Source organism: Lobosporangium transversale (assembly GCF_002105155.1).
Source record: "Lobosporangium transversale strain NRRL 3116 chromosome Unknown BCR41scaffold_17, whole genome shotgun sequence".
Taxonomy (NCBI): Eukaryota; Fungi; Mortierellomycota; class Mortierellomycetes; order Mortierellales; family Mortierellaceae; genus Lobosporangium; species Lobosporangium transversale.
In genome coordinates this window covers 318,120-338,789 of record NW_019028995.1, presented here as the reverse complement: position 1 = coordinate 338,789, position 20,670 = coordinate 318,120, and the positions used below count along the sequence as shown (strand labels likewise).

Below are 20,670 nucleotides of genomic sequence, written 5' to 3'. Positions count from 1 at the left end.
ATTCACAGCTGCTAGCAAGGTAGCAACTACGGGTTGGGAAATGAGGCGCTGTCAATGCAATGGGAGATAACCAGAAGGATGAAGACAACGATCATTGCTTGCCATGCTAGGTACACCTAATTGAGCAGTATTAGATGCACTATTGCCGTGTTTCAAATAAGGAAGCGAGAGGTAGTTGTGCTTCTCAAAAAGCATCAATTGCAGTGAAGCACGGCGCCTTTTTCATGTCCAAAGCCATAAGAGACTGAATACTGGCAAGTACGCGGTCCCACAAGTATATTATTTCCTTAGACCTTATACAGGAAAACACTGTCGGCCATGCCACCATGATTCTCCTTTCTTCCAATCTGAAGACCTCATAGAGCCTGCCTCCTGATCCTAGAATGAGAAAAGAAAAAACTCGTTGCATCGTTGCATTTGTTACACCGTGGCCTATTATGATGAATGAGTAATACTCTATTATATCTGCCTCTCTTTCTCTCAGTTTTTTGTCTTTGGAACAGCCCTTGTTCGCTACTTATTTTCTCTAGATCCTCATTTGGCTCCTTTTACTCCTTGTCTCCTTTTTTTTGCATTTTCTCCTTTCTTCTCAAACGTTTTTGAAGAAATGGGCTGGATTATATTTAGGTCTCAGTTTTAGGATTATAGGGATGGAAAGCACAGGAAACGAGAAAAGACGAATCATTGTTTGCCCATTCCAGGAAAGTTATGCCTATTGTCGTTTGTAACTAGACGAATATGTTAAAAAGAACGTTAGTTTCGCTCGGATACATTTGGATATTTCGCCTGTCTATAAAAAAAAAGTCATGTTCAAACTCGATCTACACTTATGATGAGACTCCTACTTTTGGATTTCCTTTTTTTTTTTTTTTTTTTTTTTTTCTTTTTGGCCCCTTCTACCTTCCCTACCCATCTTTCTTGAGCCTCCCCCTCCTCCTCCGACTCTTACTTTCGCTCACCCTTGTTTGCTGGATTGCAATTAAGACAGCAGGGATAACAACGAGGAGAAAACCGATTCACATAATATTTGTGATTGGCTCTCCCATTTCGCAAAAATTAATACATTAGTTTGATGCCAACAGCAACAAGAAAAAGGTATAAAAAGGAAAGGAAAGTTTTTATATTTCATCCTTACCGTTTCTTTGTGATCACTGCCTGGATTTCCTGCTCGTCTACTACGCTTCATCTTATTATAGCACGCAAGTACTTGTCTAGATCATGCTCGTCTCTACCGCAACCTATACCACTATCCTAGCTTCAGCGTTGGTCCTCTTCGCTTCATCGAACTTGACCCCAGCAGCCGAGGCACACTCTTGGATGGACTGTGTCAACTGGAAGTTCCACAGTCGAACCAATCCCGACTTTTCGGATAAAGGAGGATACTGTCGTGGCTATGCCCGTAGATACCCAAAGGACCTAAACTTTGGCACGTTGGACGATGCCAGTCCTTCGCGCCACTATCAACAAGCTGGTAATCCCAATACCGCTTTGCCTTGCTCGGATCGCAGACATGGTAAAGATATAGGCTCGGATGAAACAATGGGAGACCCAGTCTCGAGTGCCTATGGCGGCAAATATGGAGAAATGGCAACGATACGATCTGGAGAGACACTCTGCGTCCGCTGGCCGGCTAAAAACCACGCAGAAGGCAACGAAGACAATACAATTGTTCAGATCAACTTGATCAAGTCTCGCAACAGCCAAGACGCGACGCAGGCAGAGTTGCTCCGAAATACTATTGCCAGATTGCCGTACAAGAACTGTAGTCGTGGATCCGGCACGGATAAAAAGCCCTGTGGGGGATGCTTCAAGATGCCGGCGCGTTCACCAGGGCTATACCTCCTTCAATGGAGGTGGATGCTTAATCCTGGTGAATGGTACACTAGTTGTGCTGTAAGCTATAATATGATAATGGTTATTAATGCTGGTTGTTTTGGATGGTTCTTATTCCTAATATGTCGTTATTGATACTTACGCGATATTTTCTTTTTTCATTTTAGGACATCCAAATTGAGGATGACAAACGTGGAAATAAGCGTCGCCTCTGAACCTGGCTGAAGAACATAAACTGAAGTAACAATGAAAAAAAAAAAAAAAAAAAAAAAAAAACTTCAATCTAAGAATAAATACAATATCATCTTATCTGACCACCATTGTTGTTCCAAAGGTAGCCAATGAAGAAGTAAAGTAGAAGCATGGGTGTTCAATCACACTATCATAGACTAATAATGAAAGGAAGTAGTTAGCCAAGTTGAATAACATGACAACTTTGGCTTATTATCTTAGAGCCAGGGCCATACATGTCCCATCCTCTGTTCCCACACTTTCTTTCTTCACGTCCTGGCTCACTATCAAGAAGATGCAGATCCATTTGGTAGCAGAGCAGATTTTATTTTATTCACTTCTATTATTAAGGGTAGTTTCTGGATTGTCGCATTATTTGGCAATAAGAGAAGACTACCTTTATGGTCCTGACTCGATGGGTAATGAAATTAAACCAAGGGTCCTAGGATTTCTAGAACTATAACGCGTCAGAGATGATCCTCTGTTTCACAAGGAGCACGAAGGAAGATGAGTTATTGTGACCGTTTGGTAGGTTCGATCACTGCTCAATAGAATCAGATTTTTATTTTTAGTTCACTTTGCTGTGAAATGCATGCGCGCGTATCGGCCCCGACGTTATTGACTACAACAAGGGTGAAAGCATGAATCTGAATCTATAAATATATATAAAAGGCCACAGATAGTATATATATATAGAGATGTAAAGTTGCTATACATTTTATATGCCGAAATGCATTACCATTGCAGCTCCTTATTTCCTTTGCCTGGAGCTTTGTTCGAGCTTCAAAATACAGCACCCTAATTATATATATTCTTAATCCATGTGGGAGTGCGAATTAAGCTCCCGCTGTTACTTTATTCAATGTAAAGTTTTATCATGTCCTCCCAGAAACAAGTCTACAAAGTCTAGGCAAATCGCCATGTTCTTCCACCTCTTTGTTTCCCACTTCATCCAACATATTCGCTGCAATGTTGAAATGAGCCTCATTGTTTATTTTATCTAAGAAAAAGAAAAAGAAAAAAAAGGGTGTTCTTCTAGATGGGCCGAATCATGACATACTTTAATTAATTAATGAACGCTTTGGCTGTTATTTCCGCTTCGTGTTCTTCCTCCATACTATAAAATATATATATACATTGTAAACACGATAGGACGAGAAAAAAAAAACTCGTAGGAATGCATGAATAGACTGCAAAATCAAAATTGGAGTTGTTTTTAATAAAGGCAGATGTATCTTGCTTCCATTGCTATACAGTACATAAATGACTACTGTCTTGAGAGGAAAAAAGACAAAAATCCTACCAGCATTCATAGGTTCCGTCATACGGTCTTATAGAAAGCAAGTATATGAATAAAATGAATTCCCATCATTGGTGTTCTGGAAAAGAAAGAAGTTCACAAACTCGTTGGAGGGATAGAGTTTTTTATTTTGCTTGTTTGTTTGCATAAAACGGTTTCTGTAAGCAACTTGTGCTCAAATAAAGCATATCTTGTTTGAGCACCTGTAAATGATAACAAAAAAGGCCTAGACTGCTAGATTAGAATTGATCAGCTGTCCCAGAGTTGACAGAAATGGACAGAGATTATTGTAGAGAGGGCAAGGGATGAAAATCAAGATTGAATTGGTGACACGATTAAAAATCTGGATGATGAAACGGAACTGCACAGCAAGGAACATCATGGATGTTGTAGCATACACAGACACATTGCCATTTATCCCACAAATGCCATGGGTTTTTAATCTATGAGCTGTAAACCTATGCTACATGTACATTCAAGTAGAGTTTTATGCGAGTGAAAGGAAGTGTTATATATTCAGTCCTTGCTTTTTGCTAATAAAAGTCAGTATAATCGTAATATGTTCCAATCAAGGTCGGCAACTCCTAGTGCTCATTCTGAAGAAACAAAAAACTACAAACCGAAAAAGTAAAAATAAACAGCTTTTTTGCGGAAGTCACGACGATTTCATTTCTTGCCAAAATGGAAATAGAAAGCCTAAGGCGCCAAAGCTCACTTAATCTTGGTTCAGGAGACAGCTACTCCCAGTGGCTCATATTATACTGCCTGTCAATGCATGCGACCTAAAATGAGACTACCTTCCATATGAGCAAAAGAAAGGGAGGAAGTAAAAAACAAAAGCACAAAAGACTATTCGAAAAACTTACAAGGTTTGTTGAACATTCCAGATCAGATAGGTGTATGTGTACATGTGTTGTACCCTAGTGCCATAATGCTGAACCGGTCAATTCATAACAGCTTTTAAGCGTTATTTTTGTCAACCACAAGACCACCAGAAAAAAAGATATTCACATTTATCCCCCAGGATTATCAGTATTGTAGACTTTATTATAAATATTGAAGACTTCCTCCACCCTAAGACTTTTTTTTTTTTTTTTTTTTTTTTTTCTCTTGCTCCTCGTCTTTTCCTCTTCTCAACTTGCTTCTGCATTGTTTACTCCCCCCACGCTACACTACCTAGCATCTAACCCCTATCCTTCCTTCCTTACTCAAACCTTCTCTATACCCCGTGTAAAACAGCTTTCATTTTCATTTAATCATTTTCATCATGGTCCTCAAGTCTTCCTTCACCTTCCTTCTTGTCGCCACTATGGCGGTTTTCTCTTCCTATACTCCTCAGGCCGAGGCCCATTCTTGGGCTGACTGCATTGACTGGAGGTTTAAGAACCAGAACCCCAGATCCAAGAAATTGGACTTTTCCAGCAGTCGAGGCTACTGCATGGGATATCCCCGCCGTTTCCCTAAAGACAAGGAATTTGGCTCCCTGGATGTCGCCTGGCCTTCACGCCACTACCAGCAAACCCACAGTAACCCCGCCCCCAACAGGGCTATTGCCTGCTCTGACAGGAAGCACGGTGTCGAGGTGGGTTCGGATGAGACCCGTGCTCGCCGCCCTCAGGATGCCTACGGTGGTAGATACGGTCGTATGACCGTGACCTCCGTCGGCAAGAGGCTGTGTGTCCGCTGGCCTTCTAAGAACCACGCCAAGAAGAATGAACCTAACAATATGGTCCAGATTAACTTGGCGCCCAGAGCTGGTCTGGAGCTGAACCAGCAGGAATTGCTTAAGAACACTGTTGCTCTCTTGCCTTACAAGAACTGCAATCCCGGTAGGAACGAGGATCGTCGTACTTGCGGTGGATGCTTCGATGTTCCTAAGCGCCGTCCTGGTATCTATCAGTTGCAATGGCGCTGGATGTTGAACAAGAATGAATGGTACACTTCTTGCGCTGATATCCAGATCCAGTAAAAACTCGTACATTGTCCTTTGCCAAGAATGGATTGCCTGTCCTCATTACTAAAATAGAATTAGAATTATAAATAAATAAATAAAAACTAGAAATGGATTCATTTGTCTGTGCGTTATGTTTAAAGATAGCAAAGTAAAATAAGATGGCGGTTTGACAACCCATCTTCTACGCTTTTTTTTTTTTTTTTTTTTTTTTTTTTTTTAAAAAAAAAAAAAACAATGATAATGCGACATCCATAATATTATGAATCCAATGAATTCAATGAAATGCAAGAACGCGTTGAATTGTTTAAATACTTGTATCTTTCAATATCAGGTGTTCTTATCTTGACCGAGTTTATTCCAACGTATATCGTTTCGGAAATTGCAAGCACGCTTGGGCGTAACAGCAACGCAGTCCAAGGAGAAGAAGCGAGCGCTTCGTCCAATATTATATACTTCTTGTAGACCTATGCTTCTCATCTAGAAGAGTACAGAAACTCTATGCCCTGGGCATCTTCGATTGATATTCTGTAAAGGGAAAAATTCGCCTCCATAGGGTTGATGGACAGTTTGCTATGAAAAGGTATGAAAGCTCGATAGAGGAATGTGATGGCTTCAAAAGCGCTTCCATCATCGTGGCGTAGCATTGATTTAGAGAATCTATTAGAGATGGTGAGAGCCAGGTAAAAAAAATGGAGTGGAAACGAGTAGCAAGATCCTCACCTTCAGATGCGCGAAATGTATCCGTAGCTGTCGAGATGAAAGACACTTTGGGCTTTAATTTTAGCACGTGTTAATGTGAGTGACATGTTGTGCTGTGCCTACATTTTGTTTAATCTTAATTGTTATGCAGGATCTCTAATACTCGAACCAATTGCCCATGATCAAAGTTCCCAGGGAAGAAACAATAGCGTCAGCACAGCCATTGGTAACGCTGAACAAAAAGAAAAAGGCAAGCATTGGGTCCTTGCGATGTCTGTTGGACATGGGCTTCTCTATAGCAAAATGAGCCCCCATATTTATCCCAGTTACAATTAAAAAATGTGAATCAAAGAATCATATGGGGAAGCACAAACTGTTAGATTAAAGAGGTGAGCCCTCAAGGAATCTTTTGTCCCCACGCAGCACCCCAATGAGCCGGACAACGTTTTGCCATCCAAATCTTATTGGCTCACAATTATTGATAGACATTAGCGTAGATAAAGAAAAAAAAGGAAAAAAGAAAGATCAAGAGTCTTAAAAGTTGATAAAGACAACGATAAGTCTTGAACATCACTTTGTCTCTTGACATTTTGGAGATTTGAACTTACAAATATATTCTCATCATCATGACAACATTGTGTTGAGTTCAACCTCAGATAAAAATGGGTCCAACAAAATTGTGGCACACTGTCAAGATAACACAAGTACAAATTTGACACATTTGTATTTGCAAAACATTTGAATCAGCTATTTTTTAGAGGTAATTGTTTATTGTGTTTTCAAAAGTGTTAATGACGAAACAGCGAGAGAGAGCATCGATGTATAAAGTGACGGGATGTTGATGTGAGGTGAAATATTTAGATAAAAATTATAGATATTTCTAAAGTTGCTAATCGTTGACAAGCAAAATATGCATTACATCGTTCATTTGCGAGTGACGCTCATTAATTTGTCCAGTTCCTGCATAAGATTAAGGCACGTTTGTTCTGATTTGCTGCGTATGCAGCTTGTTCATGAGTCTAAATGTGCAGCCTTGTTTATCTTGTTTTTGGTAATGCTTTTCACCATGTCGTCGATGTTATGGATGAGATCCTAACGATGCCTGCTAATGGACAAGAAATGGAATCATTGAACAAACAATCAAAAGCCTCAGCTTTTCTTATTGATGTCGGTACTATCTTGCAAGCCAAGATTTATTAATCAATCTGGCCTCTCACCTTTTCTGAGAACAAAAAAGTGAGCTTCAACAATATTTTATTTAGTTCATTTGGATGGCTGTCCCTGTTTCTACGTCGCATGTTACACATTTTCAGACATCTTTTTCTCTTAATTTAGTCATCATTATTTTCTTTCGACAATTCTTTATCATTCTTTCTCATCTCCTGCCTTTCCTAAGGTATTTTCTTTACCATTTCTTCTCACCTTACTTGTCCATTGACCTTTATGCCTTCATTCTCTAGCATTCTGTCCTCATATCGTCGCTGAACATTTCTTCCTAATAACATCTCCTTTTTTTCTGTGCATCATTAATTAATAAACCAAGGGACGTGCTCATCTATTTCCCTTCCCAATCTTTCTCCTTTAGTCATGAAACCAACAGAAGTTGACACATCTCTGAGAAAACCCTCGTCTAGCCTAAAAGCAATCTCAAAGCCTACATCATCCACATTGCCCATAGATAATGTATCTTCCTCCAGTTCAAGCGACAACCCTAGAGATCCATCATCATTACCAAAAAATAGCGGACAATTAAAAGTACCTGCTTTCAATAATTCACTTGATTCCTCGGATCATTATTCACGTTTTGAAGAAGGAAGCCATAGAAGAAATGTTGTACCTACAACACCAGAGGAAGAGATGGTGTTTGATAGGGGCTTACTGTTCACGTCACGTCATCGACCATCAACCCGATCAGACTCTATCAACGTTATTTCGAGCGCGCCAATACCGTCGTTGGCACCACTCAGCCAGGACGCTTCAGAACCAGGACTATCAACGGTAGTGAACATGGCCGAAAAGAATATCTCAGAAGCGCCAGCAGCAGTTGTGGCAGAGCGAGGAAGTGGAGGAGACCCACGCGAATTTCGTTCGGCACCAATCTTTATGTCCAATACCCATCATTCTTCAGCTATACATCCAATCTCTGCATCGCTAGCCTCTTCACATCTCTCCCCATCAAGGTCCTCACCACCAAACGCTTCTGCGACCACGCAAGCCTCTGCTATGTCCTCACAACAGCAACAGCAGTATCTCCCGCCTTTAGGTCCTAACAATCCCTTATCTCAGCATCAACTCACTCCTCGATACTCAACCCCAGGGACCCTCCGGCCAGATTCGGTGTGTTTTTATCCCGACAGTTCCCCTGTCATGGCACCCAATGTCCTTGCGGCAGTCGATGCAAGGTTAAGGGCGTCTTCAAGTCAACAATCCTTAACTCAGCGATCCTCTGCTCCTTCACTACGCCAACCACGTTCGCAGCAACAGTTGGAAAGTTCGCAGCAACAGTTGGAAAGCGCAACAACGTCGCATAACAATGGCTCTGGAAGGGGCTCAAGGGCCTCTAGTGTTGCGCCAGTTTTGACTCATTTATCTGTCCTGCAAAGTTCAGAAGGGATCACCAGCCGCGAGCAGTTGTACGATGTCTTGAATGGGGACGATGAAGACGAAATCAATACTACTACCGACACTAAGCATCTAGAGAAGCCCAAGCCCGTATTTATTCAACCAGGTCGTCGTTCCCTAAAGTCGTCACGTCGAAACTCCAACACTTCATCATTTGCGAGTAGTAGTAGTGCCCTCGATATTGAGCTGAATGCCAAAGGCGAGCGACTCTTAGCTGCTTCTTCGCCACGGCCTATGCAGGTCAAAGCTCATGATGGATCCATCCGCAGCTCAAAGAAGATGGAATTGGTATCAGCTGCAATGGTTACAAAAGAGCACAACAAGGAGAGCTATAACTCTGCTGAAACAGAATTTTCAAATCCTTCCTCATCCATACTCTTTGAGAAGAGCGAGTGGCTTAAGCGCAAGAACAGGGCAAGTCGTAAATGGCGCGGCATCTGCTGTGTGGTTGGACTCCTAGCCTTCATCGCTGTCATTGCAGGTATTGTTCTTGGATTTATCACACGAAAGGGCAAAGTCGATGGTCTAGCTCCCCCATTGTATGTGAACCTCGTCCTATGTCTTGTTTCCGTTATGTTTCTTTTTCTTTTTTTTTTTTTTTTTTTTTTTTTTCAAAATAAAAGGAGATATACTGACAATGTTTTTTGTTTCGGCCTTGGCATCTAGGGATCCGGACAGGCCCACGAATACAATGCCTCCTATTACACAGTTTACACCCAATCCGAACTTGCGCAAGTCGTTCTATGGCCTTGATTACAATCCCGCAAAATCACTCATGCCCTGGTGCGGTGTCACGCTCCAGAATGTAGTTGATGACATAATCATCATGTCGCAGTTGACAAACCGCATTCGCCTATATGGTATGGACTGTCAGCAAGCTGATTTGACCTTCCAGGCCATCAACGCATTAAACCTCAATAAGACCATGAAAGTAGTTTTGACACTCTGGGTTGACAACAATACTGGAACGGTGGAACGTCAATACAATACCCTTTTCAAGGTTCTGGATACTTATGGTACTGACATGGTCCAGGGTATCAGTGTGGGGAATGAGGTATTGTTCCGAAAGGATATGGATCTGACCGCACTATCAAATCTGATGACTGATGTTCGCAACACTGTCAAGAGCCGCTATGGCAAGTCCATCCCAATCTTTACATCTGAGATTGGAAACAATTTGAACTCGGAGTTGGCAGCAGTCTCCGACGAGCTTTCTGGTAACTTGCATCCTTACTTTGCAGGCACTGCTGTCTCGGAAGCTGCCAACTGGACCATCCAGCAATATAACGATGTTATACTAGGGAACCCAACAAAGACTGGCCTCAAAGGTGCTATCTCGGAGGTTGGTTGGCCTTCCGCACCTGCCAGCGCAATATACCGTAAGAATTCTTTTTTTTTTTTTTTTTTTTTTGGTCCCTAATCATAAGGTTCATACTGACAGCACACTTTTCTTTCTTTCTATACCCTCCTTCTAGAAACTTATGCTGTCCCTGGCGTGGCCAATCTGCAAACCATGATCGACACATTTATTTGTGAAGCCAACCAACAAGGCATTCCATGTAAGTCTTATTGTTTATTCTCTCTTATCTTTTGGTACAACTTGTCGATACGGTCTAATAACTCTCTTGACTTTATGATGCTTTTTTTTTATTTTTTTATTGACATTTTAGATTATTGGTTCGAATATAAGGATGAGCCATGGAAGAACGATCCCAAGGTTCCTGTCGAACCCTATTGGGGTCTTTTTGACAAGGACGGGAACCTCAAGATCAAGATACCCGACTGTATAGCTCCATAAAGTTAATAAATACCGTCCGATCCCCTATACTCTCCTCTATATACTATATATGCACTCTTACTCCCTCTTTCATTCATTATTAATATTGTTTTCAAATAAAGGTGTTTCTTTTTGTCTACATCTACTTCAACATTTTACTGAATGCCTCTTTTAAACAAGCCATATCTGGTCCGTCCACTGGGTGCTTGGATTTGAAGTAACTTTGGATGGCAAATGGCGAAGCCTTCATATGAAGGCCCAGGGTGGGTAAGGACAAAAACATCTGGCTTCTTGGCTCAGCCCCGGTATCGCCGCTGTTGCCTTCTAGGTAAACAACAGGGACAGTAAACCGACAGCTGCCTGGTACAGCCGTCATCCATGTATGGAGATCTATCGTCTTTGATTGCTCCAGCTGGCCGGATGCTTCTAGTTTTTGAATAATTGATGCATCCTCCTGACGCATCGGCTTTATGTATATCCGACCCCTTGATGGAGCATTGGGAACGCTTCTAAAGCTACTGCTTTGTATCTTGAGGAAAAAACGTTGATCCCAAAGCAGGTTAACTTCATTGCTCTGTTTACTCTCATCAAAGAAAATGTCTCTCTTAGCTTCTTCATTATCGCCCCCTATCGAAAATGCTATCGTAACGGCTTTTCGATCGGCACGGGACATTGGTTGCCGAGCAAGGGTCCAGTAATCAGGGAGGCCCTTTGTGCTTCTTGGTGGGGAGAATTGCACGCCTGCTAAATTGATGGGCGGAAGTGACATTGCTTCAGAATGACTGTCAGTCATGGCTATGGCGAACTTTGATGATATATCTTGTTGTCGGGCAGCAGATGAACGATTGGAAGCGCGCTTCTTTTTCTGTATAGACTTTGTTGAGCTATCACAGACGCTTTTCATACGAGTTGCTTCAAAATAAGAGCCAATAACAGAATAAGGTTTTTTCAGTTGCTTCAACAACATCTGCACATCTTCGGAACGGGGAGCGTGGTCTTTACAGTTCACCCAGTGTATTAAATAGGAGACAAGGCGCATGGCCACATGATTCTGGGATCTCTCCAACCATTCCACTTTTGTAGGAATCGATGTACTTCTTATAGCATCCTCTGAAGTGCTGGTCGCCTGCAATTTTACATAGCAGACACCATTTGCAGAATCAAAGAAGATGTTCCGTAACCATGGTCTCACTAATATTGATAGAGCAGAAAATATGACTAGGTCATTTTCTATTATAATGATGATATGGTAATTATGATAATGAAATAATAATAATAGTAATAAATAATTACTCTGGAATCACATAGATGTTACCTTGATCCCAGGCCGCTCGCCGATGTTGATCCATCCTTGCACGGAATTCCAACCAAGCCTTCGATGATAAAGGACTCAGCTCCGAGTTTGGGTCCTTCTCGACACACGCATCTATGTCCTGCTGAAAATGCCGGATGACATTCCGTTGATAATCCAATGACTTGTTCGAAGGGTCCTCAACCCATCGGGTTCCTGCTTCATTACATGTTGCCTTCAGGCGGTCCTGAAAGATATAAATGATATAAAATGATATAAATTAGAAACTCTAGTCCTATGATGGTTGATTCCTGTCTTTTCCGTCTATTCAACGGTCATTCCTTTGTTTTCAATTAATTACTTTCGTAGCTTTTAAAAGTGGTCTGATGATTTGGATATTTAAACCTTCTGGTACGTTTACAACGCTTAAAGGGGTATCTTCTTGGATCCCTGCAAGGCCATCAATGCCACTAGCTCTTGCGAACCGAAAGATGACAGTCTCAACCTGATCACCAGAATGGTGACCCACAAACAAATCTCTGACTCCAAGTTCGTGACACTTTTGAGCAATGACCCTATATCGTTCCTCGCGCGCTCTAGTCTCGAGGTGAACTTTACTAGGTCTATTAAGCTGGTAAATCTCATCATTATCATCATTCTGATGGTTTTGGTTCTGGCCACTGTTTTTGTCTTTGGCAATCCAATCCAACGTAAGTACATGCGGGGTGACATCTGGATATCGTTCAACAGTTTAGCTTTCAGTATAAAATAATAATAATAGTAATTATAACAATAGTCATAGTAACAACAATAGGTTCACAGATTTCCTTTCTGGTCAAATCCAGTGTACCATAACAACATACTCAGTCTTTGCACCTGTTGTGCAACAAAGGCAGCCTCTTCAGAACTGCCATCTCTTAGTTTGTGGTCGACAATTAAGGCATGTAGCTTTGTAGGGACAGTATGAAGCTGTTGTTGTTTAGTTCTATCTTGTGTAGGATAATAATGTTTTGCCAACAGTGTTACAAGAGCCATACTATCAACACCACCAGAGACAGCTATAGCAATGTTGTGGTCCTTGGACTCTAGACGAGATTGATGAATGTCAGTGGGATTCTGATCCATGGAATGACTTTTATGTCTTTCATTGTTTGGTAGACCTTGCTCCAAGCATGAAGCAATGCTGTTTTGTCGACTGTATAATGGGGAGAGCCATCTTGCAAACTCTTTGGCAGTGATGGCTAGTGCTGTGCTTTTGGACAGTGTCATTTTGCTTGTTGTCCTGTTTAAAAAAACAAAAATACATGTAGAAAATGTATAAATATGAAGGTCGCGTTTATACTGTAGATTCGTGATTGACACAACAATTTTTTGTATTCTGTATCTGTATCCTATGCGGAGCACAGGGGGTCTGTCGATCGAATGATGACAACAGGGCTGGTTATTAATGTCGACTGCTTCTGCTGTGTTATATAATATTGTTGCTATCGTTGTCATTGTTGGGGTTGATGGCGTTATTAATATTGCTATTGTTATTGTTATTGTTATGGCTTAAGTTGAACCGCATTGATATTATACGTATATATATATTTGTAGTAGATGTGATAAGTCGGGGCTATAAAATATCCTTGAACGTTTGAAGGCTGTCCCCACAGATCAACGTATTTTCTCCATTCCCCACATTTCCGCCTGTGCCCCATCCTCAAAGTCTTTTTGGACCCACTTTCTTTATTGTCTGTCTGTTCACATAAAATTGATAAGACAATCATTCACATCTCCAAGAATGCAATTGCAAAAGCGAACCCTTGTAGTTGATATAGGCAGGGTGATTTCCTTTTTCTCCTTTCTCTTTCTCTCCTTTCCCCCTCTCTCTTCCTCCTTATCATCATAAAAATAAAATAAAAAGTCCGTCGACCACTTACTGTCTTGGACCACTTACATAACAACGTGGGCAGAACAAGAGCCGATTTAATTGTGGAACGACTTGCTCATCACTGGCCTTCCACATCAACGAATGGAGTGGCCTGCGATGTTGTTTGATTTGCTTGGCGCTATTTATGGAATATTATAGAGCATGTACGCGAAGACTCGATGCGCAGAGCCGTACATGAAAATCTTGTTCATGGATTATGACTACTGGTGTAAATTCCTTTTTGCGTTGCGTTATCATGTTGAAAATATATCTCCGCTAAAAAAAAAAAAAAAAAAAAAAAAAATCTTGAAGGGCTATAAAAAGCAGCGCATCTCTTCTCTTTCCTTCTGACGATTTACTCGGTTTCTGAAAAGATCTATAACAACCACATCCTTTCTCTATTATCCTCTTCCCTCTCATCCTTACATTAAAATCAAATACATAGCCATGTTGCCTTCAATCCGCGCTGTTACTCCCAAGGCCTTTGTTGCCCGTCGATTCATCTCTCAGTCCTCAAAGGCAAATGCCGCTGCTTCGATCGCACAGAATGCCATGCCCGCAACTGCTAATGGCTCAAGGACTGCCAAGGCCGCTGCCTATACCGTTCTCGGAGGCGGTATCGTCGTTGCAGGTGCTGCTGTTCTCTTGAAGGACGAGGTCGTCTACTGGACCCCAAATGTCCGCAAGTAAAGCAAATCGATTGTCGGACTGATCGATCAAATCAAGCAGGATTTCCGAGCCATTTTTCAAGGCTGATCAGCACAATGGACAATTGTGCCTATACCCCCTCTTTTCTCTCTTTTTCACTCCGTGCTGTCACTTTTTTTCTTTTTCTTGTTCATGGAAGCATTTTTATTGTTCAAACACTTCATTGCATAGTATCCTTTATTGCCCTGGATCATAGTATTTTGCCCATAACGTTCAGTTTAGAGTATTCACATTATACACATAGAAGACATTAAAAAAAGCCTTAAATGCAGGTGTCACAATTTTTTTTTTTTTTTTCTAGTGACTCACGAATGTCATGTAGACATGTGCAGAGAATTACCCTATTAAGTGTCACACCTGCACATGCTTATGTTCATGCTTATGGAGCAATATCCATCTCTTTTTTGTTCTCCCATGCATGCTCACTGCATGCTCACTAACATTCCGTGCAGCAGTTGAAGCGAGTTATTCACAGATCTAACTCTACACGATCTCTGTGTTCTTTTTTTATTTATTTATTTATTCTCAACCGGTTAATTTTTGTGCTTGTGTACAAATATGAAAAATCTTTTTTTTTTTTATAGACGACCAAATCAACATTCCAGTTGTCTGTTCTCTATCACCAGTCGCCAAATACCTGTTGTCTTCGCCTGTTGTCTCAATCGTGAAATAATAAATGCTCTAAATCCCTTCCTCCTAATATGTTATACCGTGAATTACTTCTAAATTTTTTAAAGTCTTGGTTCTTTTTTTTTTTTTTTTTCTATTCTTTTTTAACGATGCTTGGAATATGGGTTCCTGAGCTCATCGAGGATACTACTACTAGGGAACGGTGGAATATTAATGTCAGGAATAAAGGTCACTTCTCTAGCGAGCTGAGGAGATGTATCCTTTGGACTTTCTACGCGCTCCAACTTGTATTTAGCAATATCAGCTTTTGGCTTTGGAATCTCCAGCTCCGTGCCAACCACAAAGCGCTTACGCTCCGACTTTCCACTGATAGGATCAATAACTGCGCGATAATGGGTTCTGACAGGTTGTCTATTTATCATCATAAAAAAAAAAAGTGTTGTAAGAGTCGGACCACAATGATTTTTTTTATTTATTTTTTAGTTACATGGATGTTAAAAGAAAACGTGATGTGAATTTACCTTGTTTGAGGGTCAATCAATGATACGTTTGAAACATGGATAGGTGCCTCCAATTGAACCCTTGTCGTCTTTGTAGGATCTCCGGGCTGGGGACGAATATGCTTTGTAACCTATATATGTATATATATATATAACCAGTAGGATTCAGGAGCAATTGTGTCGATGACCTTGGTCAGTTTTTCTGAAAATGCATCCAATCGGCGTTCTTAACCCTTCGCTCTCTATATCTAGGCAAATCTGTTGTTGTTTTTTTTTTTTTTTTTTTTTTTTAATGCTCCTTCCGTACCATGTTTTTTTCCGTGATCAATAACGAGTTCAAACTCCTGAGAACTTTCTTAACAACTCCAGTTTTGCCCTTTTCTTTTCCGTTGGTGATGAAGACCTAACAGTCGTATAGAAAGTATCATTATCGAAATGAATAATATAGTTAATAATGAGATCAATGGATTTGTGATAGTATGTTTTCATACCACAGTCTCACGCATTAGGACTCAATGTCAATATGTTGATCCCGTTGCTCAAAAAAAAAAAAAAAAAAAAAACTTCAAGGCATAGGAAAGAGAGTATGTTGCTGTCTGTCTCTCTAATTAAACAGGGTTGTACACCAAGTAAAATTTGCAAGGCCTTCTTTGGTCCCCTCCCTTGTCCTGAATATTCATTTACCTCGTCTCCTCGGACGATTCTCCACATCTTGATCTGATCCTTTGGTGCCACATATTTGGCTCTGGTGGGCTGGAGCTTAGTGTTGATCAGACGACGCATATTAGAGACTAGTGAAGGCTGCATGGTGGCGATTTGTTGTCAGAGCCTAGTCTAGACGGATTGAATGGATGGAGGAAAAAAAGGACGGACAACCAACAGTTTCTCCCTTCCACCCCGAAACTCACACGACTGAGCCTGTAAAGGCAGAGGGTTTGTTTTCATCTGCTGTTCACCAAGCCACACGAAGCAGGCAAACCAACCTTCCCGCTCATCTCACAATCTCCACTTTCTCACTGATTCCCTCATAAAAAAACACGCTATGCTCTTGTCCATGTCAACGATGGCCTCATCAGCCATCAGAACTGCATCAAAACAATGTCAAGTCCGTTGGATTCAGGTTTCGGATCGTGCGCTCAATGTCAAGGGAGAATCCAGTTCTGCTGCACCAAAAGGTATTGACCCCCAAGCAAAAAAAATTGATCTTTTTTTTTTTTTTTTTTTTTTTTTTTTGTTTCTTTTTGTTCGTAATCAGCCTCTCAATAGCTATAGTGTTGTAGTGTACAAATATCAGGTCTATTTCAGCGCAGGATTTTTGTCTCTTTTCAAAAGCTCTCAAGGACTTTGCCTAATACTCTTTCAGACTGACACTGTTCAGTTTTGATCATATCAATTGATTTAATCCAAGAGACAGTCAGTTAATATTTTCAACCAATTTTCAACACCTCAATCTGTACTTAGCTAAGCGCACCGTTATCTCCAGTGCGCCCGAAGGCGCGGTGCTCAAGGGCATTAACTACATGAAGGATGGCAAGGATCCAACCGCTCTTGCAGACAGTGCCTATCCTGAGTGGCTGTGGGACATTATCGATCCTGAAGTTCGGGCCGCCAGACTCGCTGATCCCCTGGACAAGAAGCATCATAAAGAAGTCAGGAGACAGAAAATCAAGGCTGACAACTTCATTCGTGACAGGAAAACGTAATCAATTGGAGTATCGCCCTGTCCTTGTCATCATTGTTTGGGGCTGGAGACATTTCGTATCATACCTGAGGACATGTCGAGTCAGAGTACGCCAAGGAAGTGTGGGATTTATGGGTCAATCGACAATGCAGTACAACAATTTGGCATCTTTTTAGAGAGCATGCAATAAAGCTCGTGTAATATATATATTATTGAACCTTTATCCAACCAGAATTATATATATGTTGTTGTTGTTGCTGGTTTTTTTTTTTTTTTTTTTTTTTTGTAACTGGCATGTGAGGGTATCCTAAACTAAAACGACGAAATAATAGGAGGCTATTTGCATTTTTTACGAATCCTTAATATCCAAGTTTGCTGTGGCTTTTTCAAGACCTTCTGTTTCGCCATCCTCGTCTTCCTCAGTCGTACTCAAGCCAAGACCCTTACTAGACAGAACTGCAACATTCACGATATCATGGAAGCTCAATGTACTTGAAGGGCGACCCTTACCGCCAATCATAGTGACTTCTTGCTGGCTTGCCATATCCTCACCCGAACCAAACGATGAGTCTGAAGAGTTGGCGTTGATCTTTCGAATCAAACCCACTGCACGAACAGCCTTCTTGAAAGTAGAGCGAGCATTGAAGTTCTTGCGCATTCCAGGCATAAGATTGACGCTGTCGGTAGGCGAGACAGGTGTCACCATGTCCTGCTCCAACACGGTACGGAACCAGGGATGGCTCAGAGCGAGAGTGGCTGTTGGCCTCTTATCAGCAGGGACCAAAAGTGAATCGATAAAGTTTTTGGCAAGATCGGAAATATCCTTCCAATATTCCTCTTCATACTCGTATTGTCCCGAAATAATGTTTTCGAACAATGAAGGTTGATCTAATTATGGATGAGAAGGCTGCTTTTAGCACAATGCTGTATTATTTAAGACTGAAGTAAAAATATAACGAAAAGGTAGCTTACCATCTCCCCAGAATGGGGTGTATCCGCAAAGCAGTGTATAAGCAATGACTCCAATACTCCACATATCAACTGGCTTGCCGTGTCCAATTTGTTCCAGAACCTCGGGAGCTACATATCCGGGCGTACCACAAGCAGTCATCAACACGTCGTTGCCTCCCGTCAGAACCTTACTCAATCCAAAATCCGTAATCATTAAACGCGCATTCTCGGACTTGTCTGCGAACAACAAGTTCTCGGGTTTCAAGTCTCTGTGGACAATACCCATTTTGTGCAAGTATTCCACACCTGATAGAATTTCGTAAACTAAGCGAGCAGCATCTCCTTCAGTGTAGAAACCCTTCTGCAAAAGTTGATCAAAGAGCTCTCCACCCTCCGCAAGATCTGTGATCAAATAGACGGCATCATCAGTCTCAAATAACTCGAGCAAGGAAACGCAATTGGGATGACGAACTTTGGACAAGATTGAGATCTCAGTCTCCAGCATAGCGGCTTTTCCCTGAAGTGTCTTCTTGAGGATAATCTTCAGTGCGAACTTTTTACCTATTTTTTTTTTTTTTTTTTTTACACAAAATCAAAAGGAAATGAATGGTCCATTGCACACAGGAACACAAACTAAAATTGCATGACAAATAAAAAAAAAAAAAAGAAATATTGAAATTGAGGCAGTTACCAGTCGATTTCTCTACAATCTCCTTCACCGTGGCAAAAGTGCCTACACCCAAGACCTTGTCTGAGACGGTGTAGAGCTCCAAAAGCTCGGGATGCATTTTGGGTCCTTTTTGCTCCTGCTCGCGCCTCTGCTGCGCTGCTGCTTCTGCTGCTGCCTTCTCGACAGCCGCGTTGTCATGCTCATGGCCATGGTTCTTGATCTTGTCGATAATTTTCATCATCTTGAGGGAGATTATTATTCTTTCAGTTTAATGATTAAGGCCTAGGAATCAAAAAAAAAAAAAAAAAAAAAAAAAAGGAACCATGTATGAGCTTATTACCGTTATTGCTCGTTCGACTGTTAGGAAGAAACAGGGGATACGAAGAATGAGTTTTACTATTGGTTCCAAGCTTGTGCTGCCTGTGAACCTTCCGTGTTGCCTCGAAAGCATTCACTATTTCTTTTTGCTTTAAAAACTACTGCTGTTGTAGGTTGGCCATGCCGCGAAAAGACTTTTAACAGTTGAATAGATTGATGATATTTATGAATAATCCACTCACCTTGCTTGTTCTAAATTAGCTAAGAAAGAGATGAACAAAAAAAAAATAATAATGAGTGAATAAATGAATGAGTGAATGAATGAATGCCAATTGTCTTGACTTTGGCCATTATCATCCGCCCTCTTTTTTTTTTTTGGACACTGGATTTGGTTGGTTGCACAAGTTTCTTTTTTATTTTGTTTTGGCGTCACGAACCTGTTGGATCTTGGTTGATTTCAAGAGATGAAGAAAGAAAAAAAAAAAAAAAAAAAAAAAAAAAGAAAAAGGAAAAGAAAGAATAACAGTAGAATAGAGGAAGGAAGAAGGAAAAAAGAAAAAAACGCAGGGGAGGCGGGGCTATTGTGCCTTTCTCAGCTCGGCACGTTTTTTTTCCAAATGTCAATGGCTGTGTCAATTATTTATTTTGGGCTGAAAACTCAAAAAAAAGCTTTTTGACAACTCCAAAAATTCATGACAATCTGAATGCCCATGCACATTCAATAATGCTCTCACTATCACGTTGTGCTCCTACTCTGCCAACCAGAATCATTAACCATGCATTTCTAAAACTGGGTTTGAACGTCTTGTCTTTGGATGGGTATCTACATCTTTCACAAGCTTTCACTCTTTGGAAACTGGGATTTGAGGATTGCTGAGCCATTTTGAATCGATGGCGATGATGGGGACGATGATTGTATGGCTTCATGATATATAGTTTTTATTCTCCCTTGGAGCCAATATTAAGTATTAGCTTGAACGGAGCATCTTCCTTCCTCCATGCTTATGTCATGCTCAGAGCATTAAAAGCTAGTCTGCACATGAAGAGCACACGGGACAGCACGCTGTGTCTTGGTAAATTGTATCGACATATTTTTTATAAACCCCAGGTCTACTATTAGGTTTTAATCTGTGTGATGAGCGTTACAAATGAAGCTTATGAAGCTTCTGCTTGTAGACCAAGAGACAGTCAAGAGACATGCAGCAAGGAAGGAAGATGGTTAGGAGGAAAGACAATGCAGTATGAAGAGTAGAAAGGGGAAAGTTTGGTGGCCTCCAGATAAGAACAACTAGTGGCTCTATTCCTCTCACTGCTTGAACATGTACTGTGTACGTACTCATGGAAATAGGGAAGGAGTTTTGTGGACCATACTGCGACAAAATACGCACAGACATACAACATAACATAATGGTACACACTGTTTATCGGTAAAGAAGCCGCCAAACGCTGTTTGAATTGACTGAGAAAAGCTAGTTGACAACAAGGTTATTGAATCCTTGGAGCGAATTCTGCCCAATAATTACACTCGCATATGTGCTTGAGGACATTTCATATTTGACAAGCCTAAAGTCGAGACACCAGACGAGAAAAATA

At 41.0% G+C, this 20,670-nt stretch overlaps 8 protein-coding genes across 8 annotated transcripts; 5 read left to right on the top strand and 3 right to left on the bottom strand.

Moving 5' to 3' along the window:
- Positions 1 to 1,218: 1,218 nt before the first annotated feature.
- BCR41DRAFT_370495 (hypothetical protein) lies at positions 1,219 to 2,048 on the top strand (the record flags this gene model as incomplete). Its single annotated transcript, XM_022026537.1, has 2 exons — positions 1,219 to 1,893; positions 2,001 to 2,048. 2 exons carry the CDS (start codon positions 1,219 to 1,221, stop codon positions 2,046 to 2,048), a joined length of 723 nt encoding a protein of 240 aa, XP_021881642.1.
- A 2,445-nt stretch (positions 2,049 to 4,493) lies between these two features.
- BCR41DRAFT_386289 (hypothetical protein) lies at positions 4,494 to 5,333 on the top strand (the record flags this gene model as incomplete). The annotated part of the gene is made up of 1 exon (XM_022027774.1): positions 4,494 to 5,333. The coding sequence occupies exon 1, from the start codon at positions 4,632 to 4,634 to the stop codon at positions 5,331 to 5,333; it is 702 nt and encodes a 233-aa protein (XP_021881641.1). The 5' UTR covers positions 4,494 to 4,631.
- A 3,606-nt stretch (positions 5,334 to 8,939) lies between these two features.
- Positions 8,940 to 10,437, top strand: BCR41DRAFT_305167 (glycoside hydrolase superfamily; the record flags this gene model as incomplete). The annotated part of the gene is made up of 4 exons (XM_022020781.1): positions 8,940 to 9,178; positions 9,306 to 10,018; positions 10,115 to 10,198; positions 10,310 to 10,437. 4 exons carry the CDS (start codon positions 8,940 to 8,942, stop codon positions 10,435 to 10,437), a joined length of 1,164 nt encoding a protein of 387 aa, XP_021881640.1.
- On the bottom strand, positions 10,338 to 13,188 carry BCR41DRAFT_421891 (PP-loop family-domain-containing protein). Its single transcript, XM_022030088.1, has 4 exons — positions 12,571 to 13,188; positions 12,069 to 12,439; positions 11,732 to 11,954; positions 10,338 to 11,607 (listed from the first exon to the last, which is right to left on the bottom strand). The coding sequence occupies exons 1-4, from the start codon at positions 12,974 to 12,976 to the stop codon at positions 10,559 to 10,561; spliced, it is 2,049 nt and encodes a 682-aa protein (XP_021881639.1). The 5' UTR covers positions 12,977 to 13,188; the 3' UTR covers positions 10,338 to 10,558.
- Positions 13,189 to 14,066: 878 nt separating this feature from the next.
- On the top strand, positions 14,067 to 14,581 carry BCR41DRAFT_395983 (hypothetical protein; the record flags this gene model as incomplete). The annotated part of the gene is made up of 2 exons (XM_022028772.1): positions 14,067 to 14,305; positions 14,572 to 14,581. 2 exons carry the CDS (start codon positions 14,067 to 14,069, stop codon positions 14,579 to 14,581), a joined length of 249 nt encoding a protein of 82 aa, XP_021881638.1.
- A 509-nt stretch (positions 14,582 to 15,090) lies between these two features.
- On the bottom strand, positions 15,091 to 16,347 carry BCR41DRAFT_421889 (translation protein SH3-like domain-containing protein). Its single transcript, XM_022030087.1, has 4 exons — positions 16,142 to 16,347; positions 15,765 to 15,860; positions 15,479 to 15,588; positions 15,091 to 15,368 (listed from the first exon to the last, which is right to left on the bottom strand). Exons 1-4 carry the CDS (start codon positions 16,262 to 16,264, stop codon positions 15,101 to 15,103), a joined length of 597 nt encoding a protein of 198 aa, XP_021881637.1. The 5' UTR covers positions 16,265 to 16,347; the 3' UTR covers positions 15,091 to 15,100.
- Positions 16,140 to 17,336, top strand: BCR41DRAFT_352987 (mitochondrial ribosomal protein L37-domain-containing protein). The gene is made up of 2 exons (XM_022024056.1): positions 16,140 to 16,632; positions 16,919 to 17,336. The coding sequence occupies exons 1-2, from the start codon at positions 16,500 to 16,502 to the stop codon at positions 17,158 to 17,160; spliced, it is 375 nt and encodes a 124-aa protein (XP_021881636.1). The 5' UTR covers positions 16,140 to 16,499; the 3' UTR covers positions 17,161 to 17,336.
- Positions 17,337 to 17,423: 87 nt separating this feature from the next.
- On the bottom strand, positions 17,424 to 19,237 carry BCR41DRAFT_421887 (kinase-like domain-containing protein). The gene is made up of 4 exons (XM_022030086.1): positions 19,157 to 19,237; positions 18,781 to 19,041; positions 18,111 to 18,650; positions 17,424 to 18,026 (listed from the first exon to the last, which is right to left on the bottom strand). The coding sequence occupies exons 2-4, from the start codon at positions 18,998 to 19,000 to the stop codon at positions 17,488 to 17,490; spliced, it is 1,299 nt and encodes a 432-aa protein (XP_021881635.1). The 5' UTR covers positions 19,001 to 19,041; positions 19,157 to 19,237; the 3' UTR covers positions 17,424 to 17,487.
- Between the last annotated feature and the right edge of the window lie 1,433 nt (positions 19,238 to 20,670).

Coding starts and splice junctions, on each gene's coding strand:
- BCR41DRAFT_421891 (XM_022030088.1), bottom strand. CDS start 12,976: ATGACACTGTCCAAAAGCACAGCACTAGCCATCACTGCCAAAGAGTTT. Junction 12,440..12,570: donor ACAACAGGTGCAAAGACTGA/GTATGTTGTTAT, acceptor AACGATATCCAG/ATGTCACCCCGCATGTACTT. Junction 11,608..11,731: donor GCGAGCGGCCTGGGATCAAG/GTAACATCTATG, acceptor TATCAATATTAG/TGAGACCATGGTTACGGAAC.
- BCR41DRAFT_421889 (XM_022030087.1), bottom strand. CDS start 16,264: ATGCAGCCTTCACTAGTCTCTAATATGCGTCGTCTGATCAACACTAAG. Junction 15,861..16,141: donor GAATCGTCCGAGGAGACGAG/GTAAATGAATAT, acceptor TACGACTGTTAG/GTCTTCATCACCAACGGAAA. Junction 15,369..15,478: donor TTGATTGACCCTCAAACAAG/GTAAATTCACAT, acceptor GATGATAAATAG/ACAACCTGTCAGAACCCATT.
- BCR41DRAFT_352987 (XM_022024056.1), top strand. CDS start 16,500: ATGCTCTTGTCCATGTCAACGATGGCCTCATCAGCCATCAGAACTGCA. Junction 16,633..16,918: donor CAGTTCTGCTGCACCAAAAG/GTATTGACCCCC, acceptor ATCTGTACTTAG/CTAAGCGCACCGTTATCTCC.
- BCR41DRAFT_421887 (XM_022030086.1), bottom strand. CDS start 19,000: ATGATGAAAATTATCGACAAGATCAAGAACCATGGCCATGAGCATGAC. Junction 18,651..18,780: donor GATTGTAGAGAAATCGACTG/GTAACTGCCTCA, acceptor AAAAAAAAATAG/GTAAAAAGTTCGCACTGAAG. Junction 18,027..18,110: donor CACCCCATTCTGGGGAGATG/GTAAGCTACCTT, acceptor ATCCATAATTAG/ATCAACCTTCATTGTTCGAA.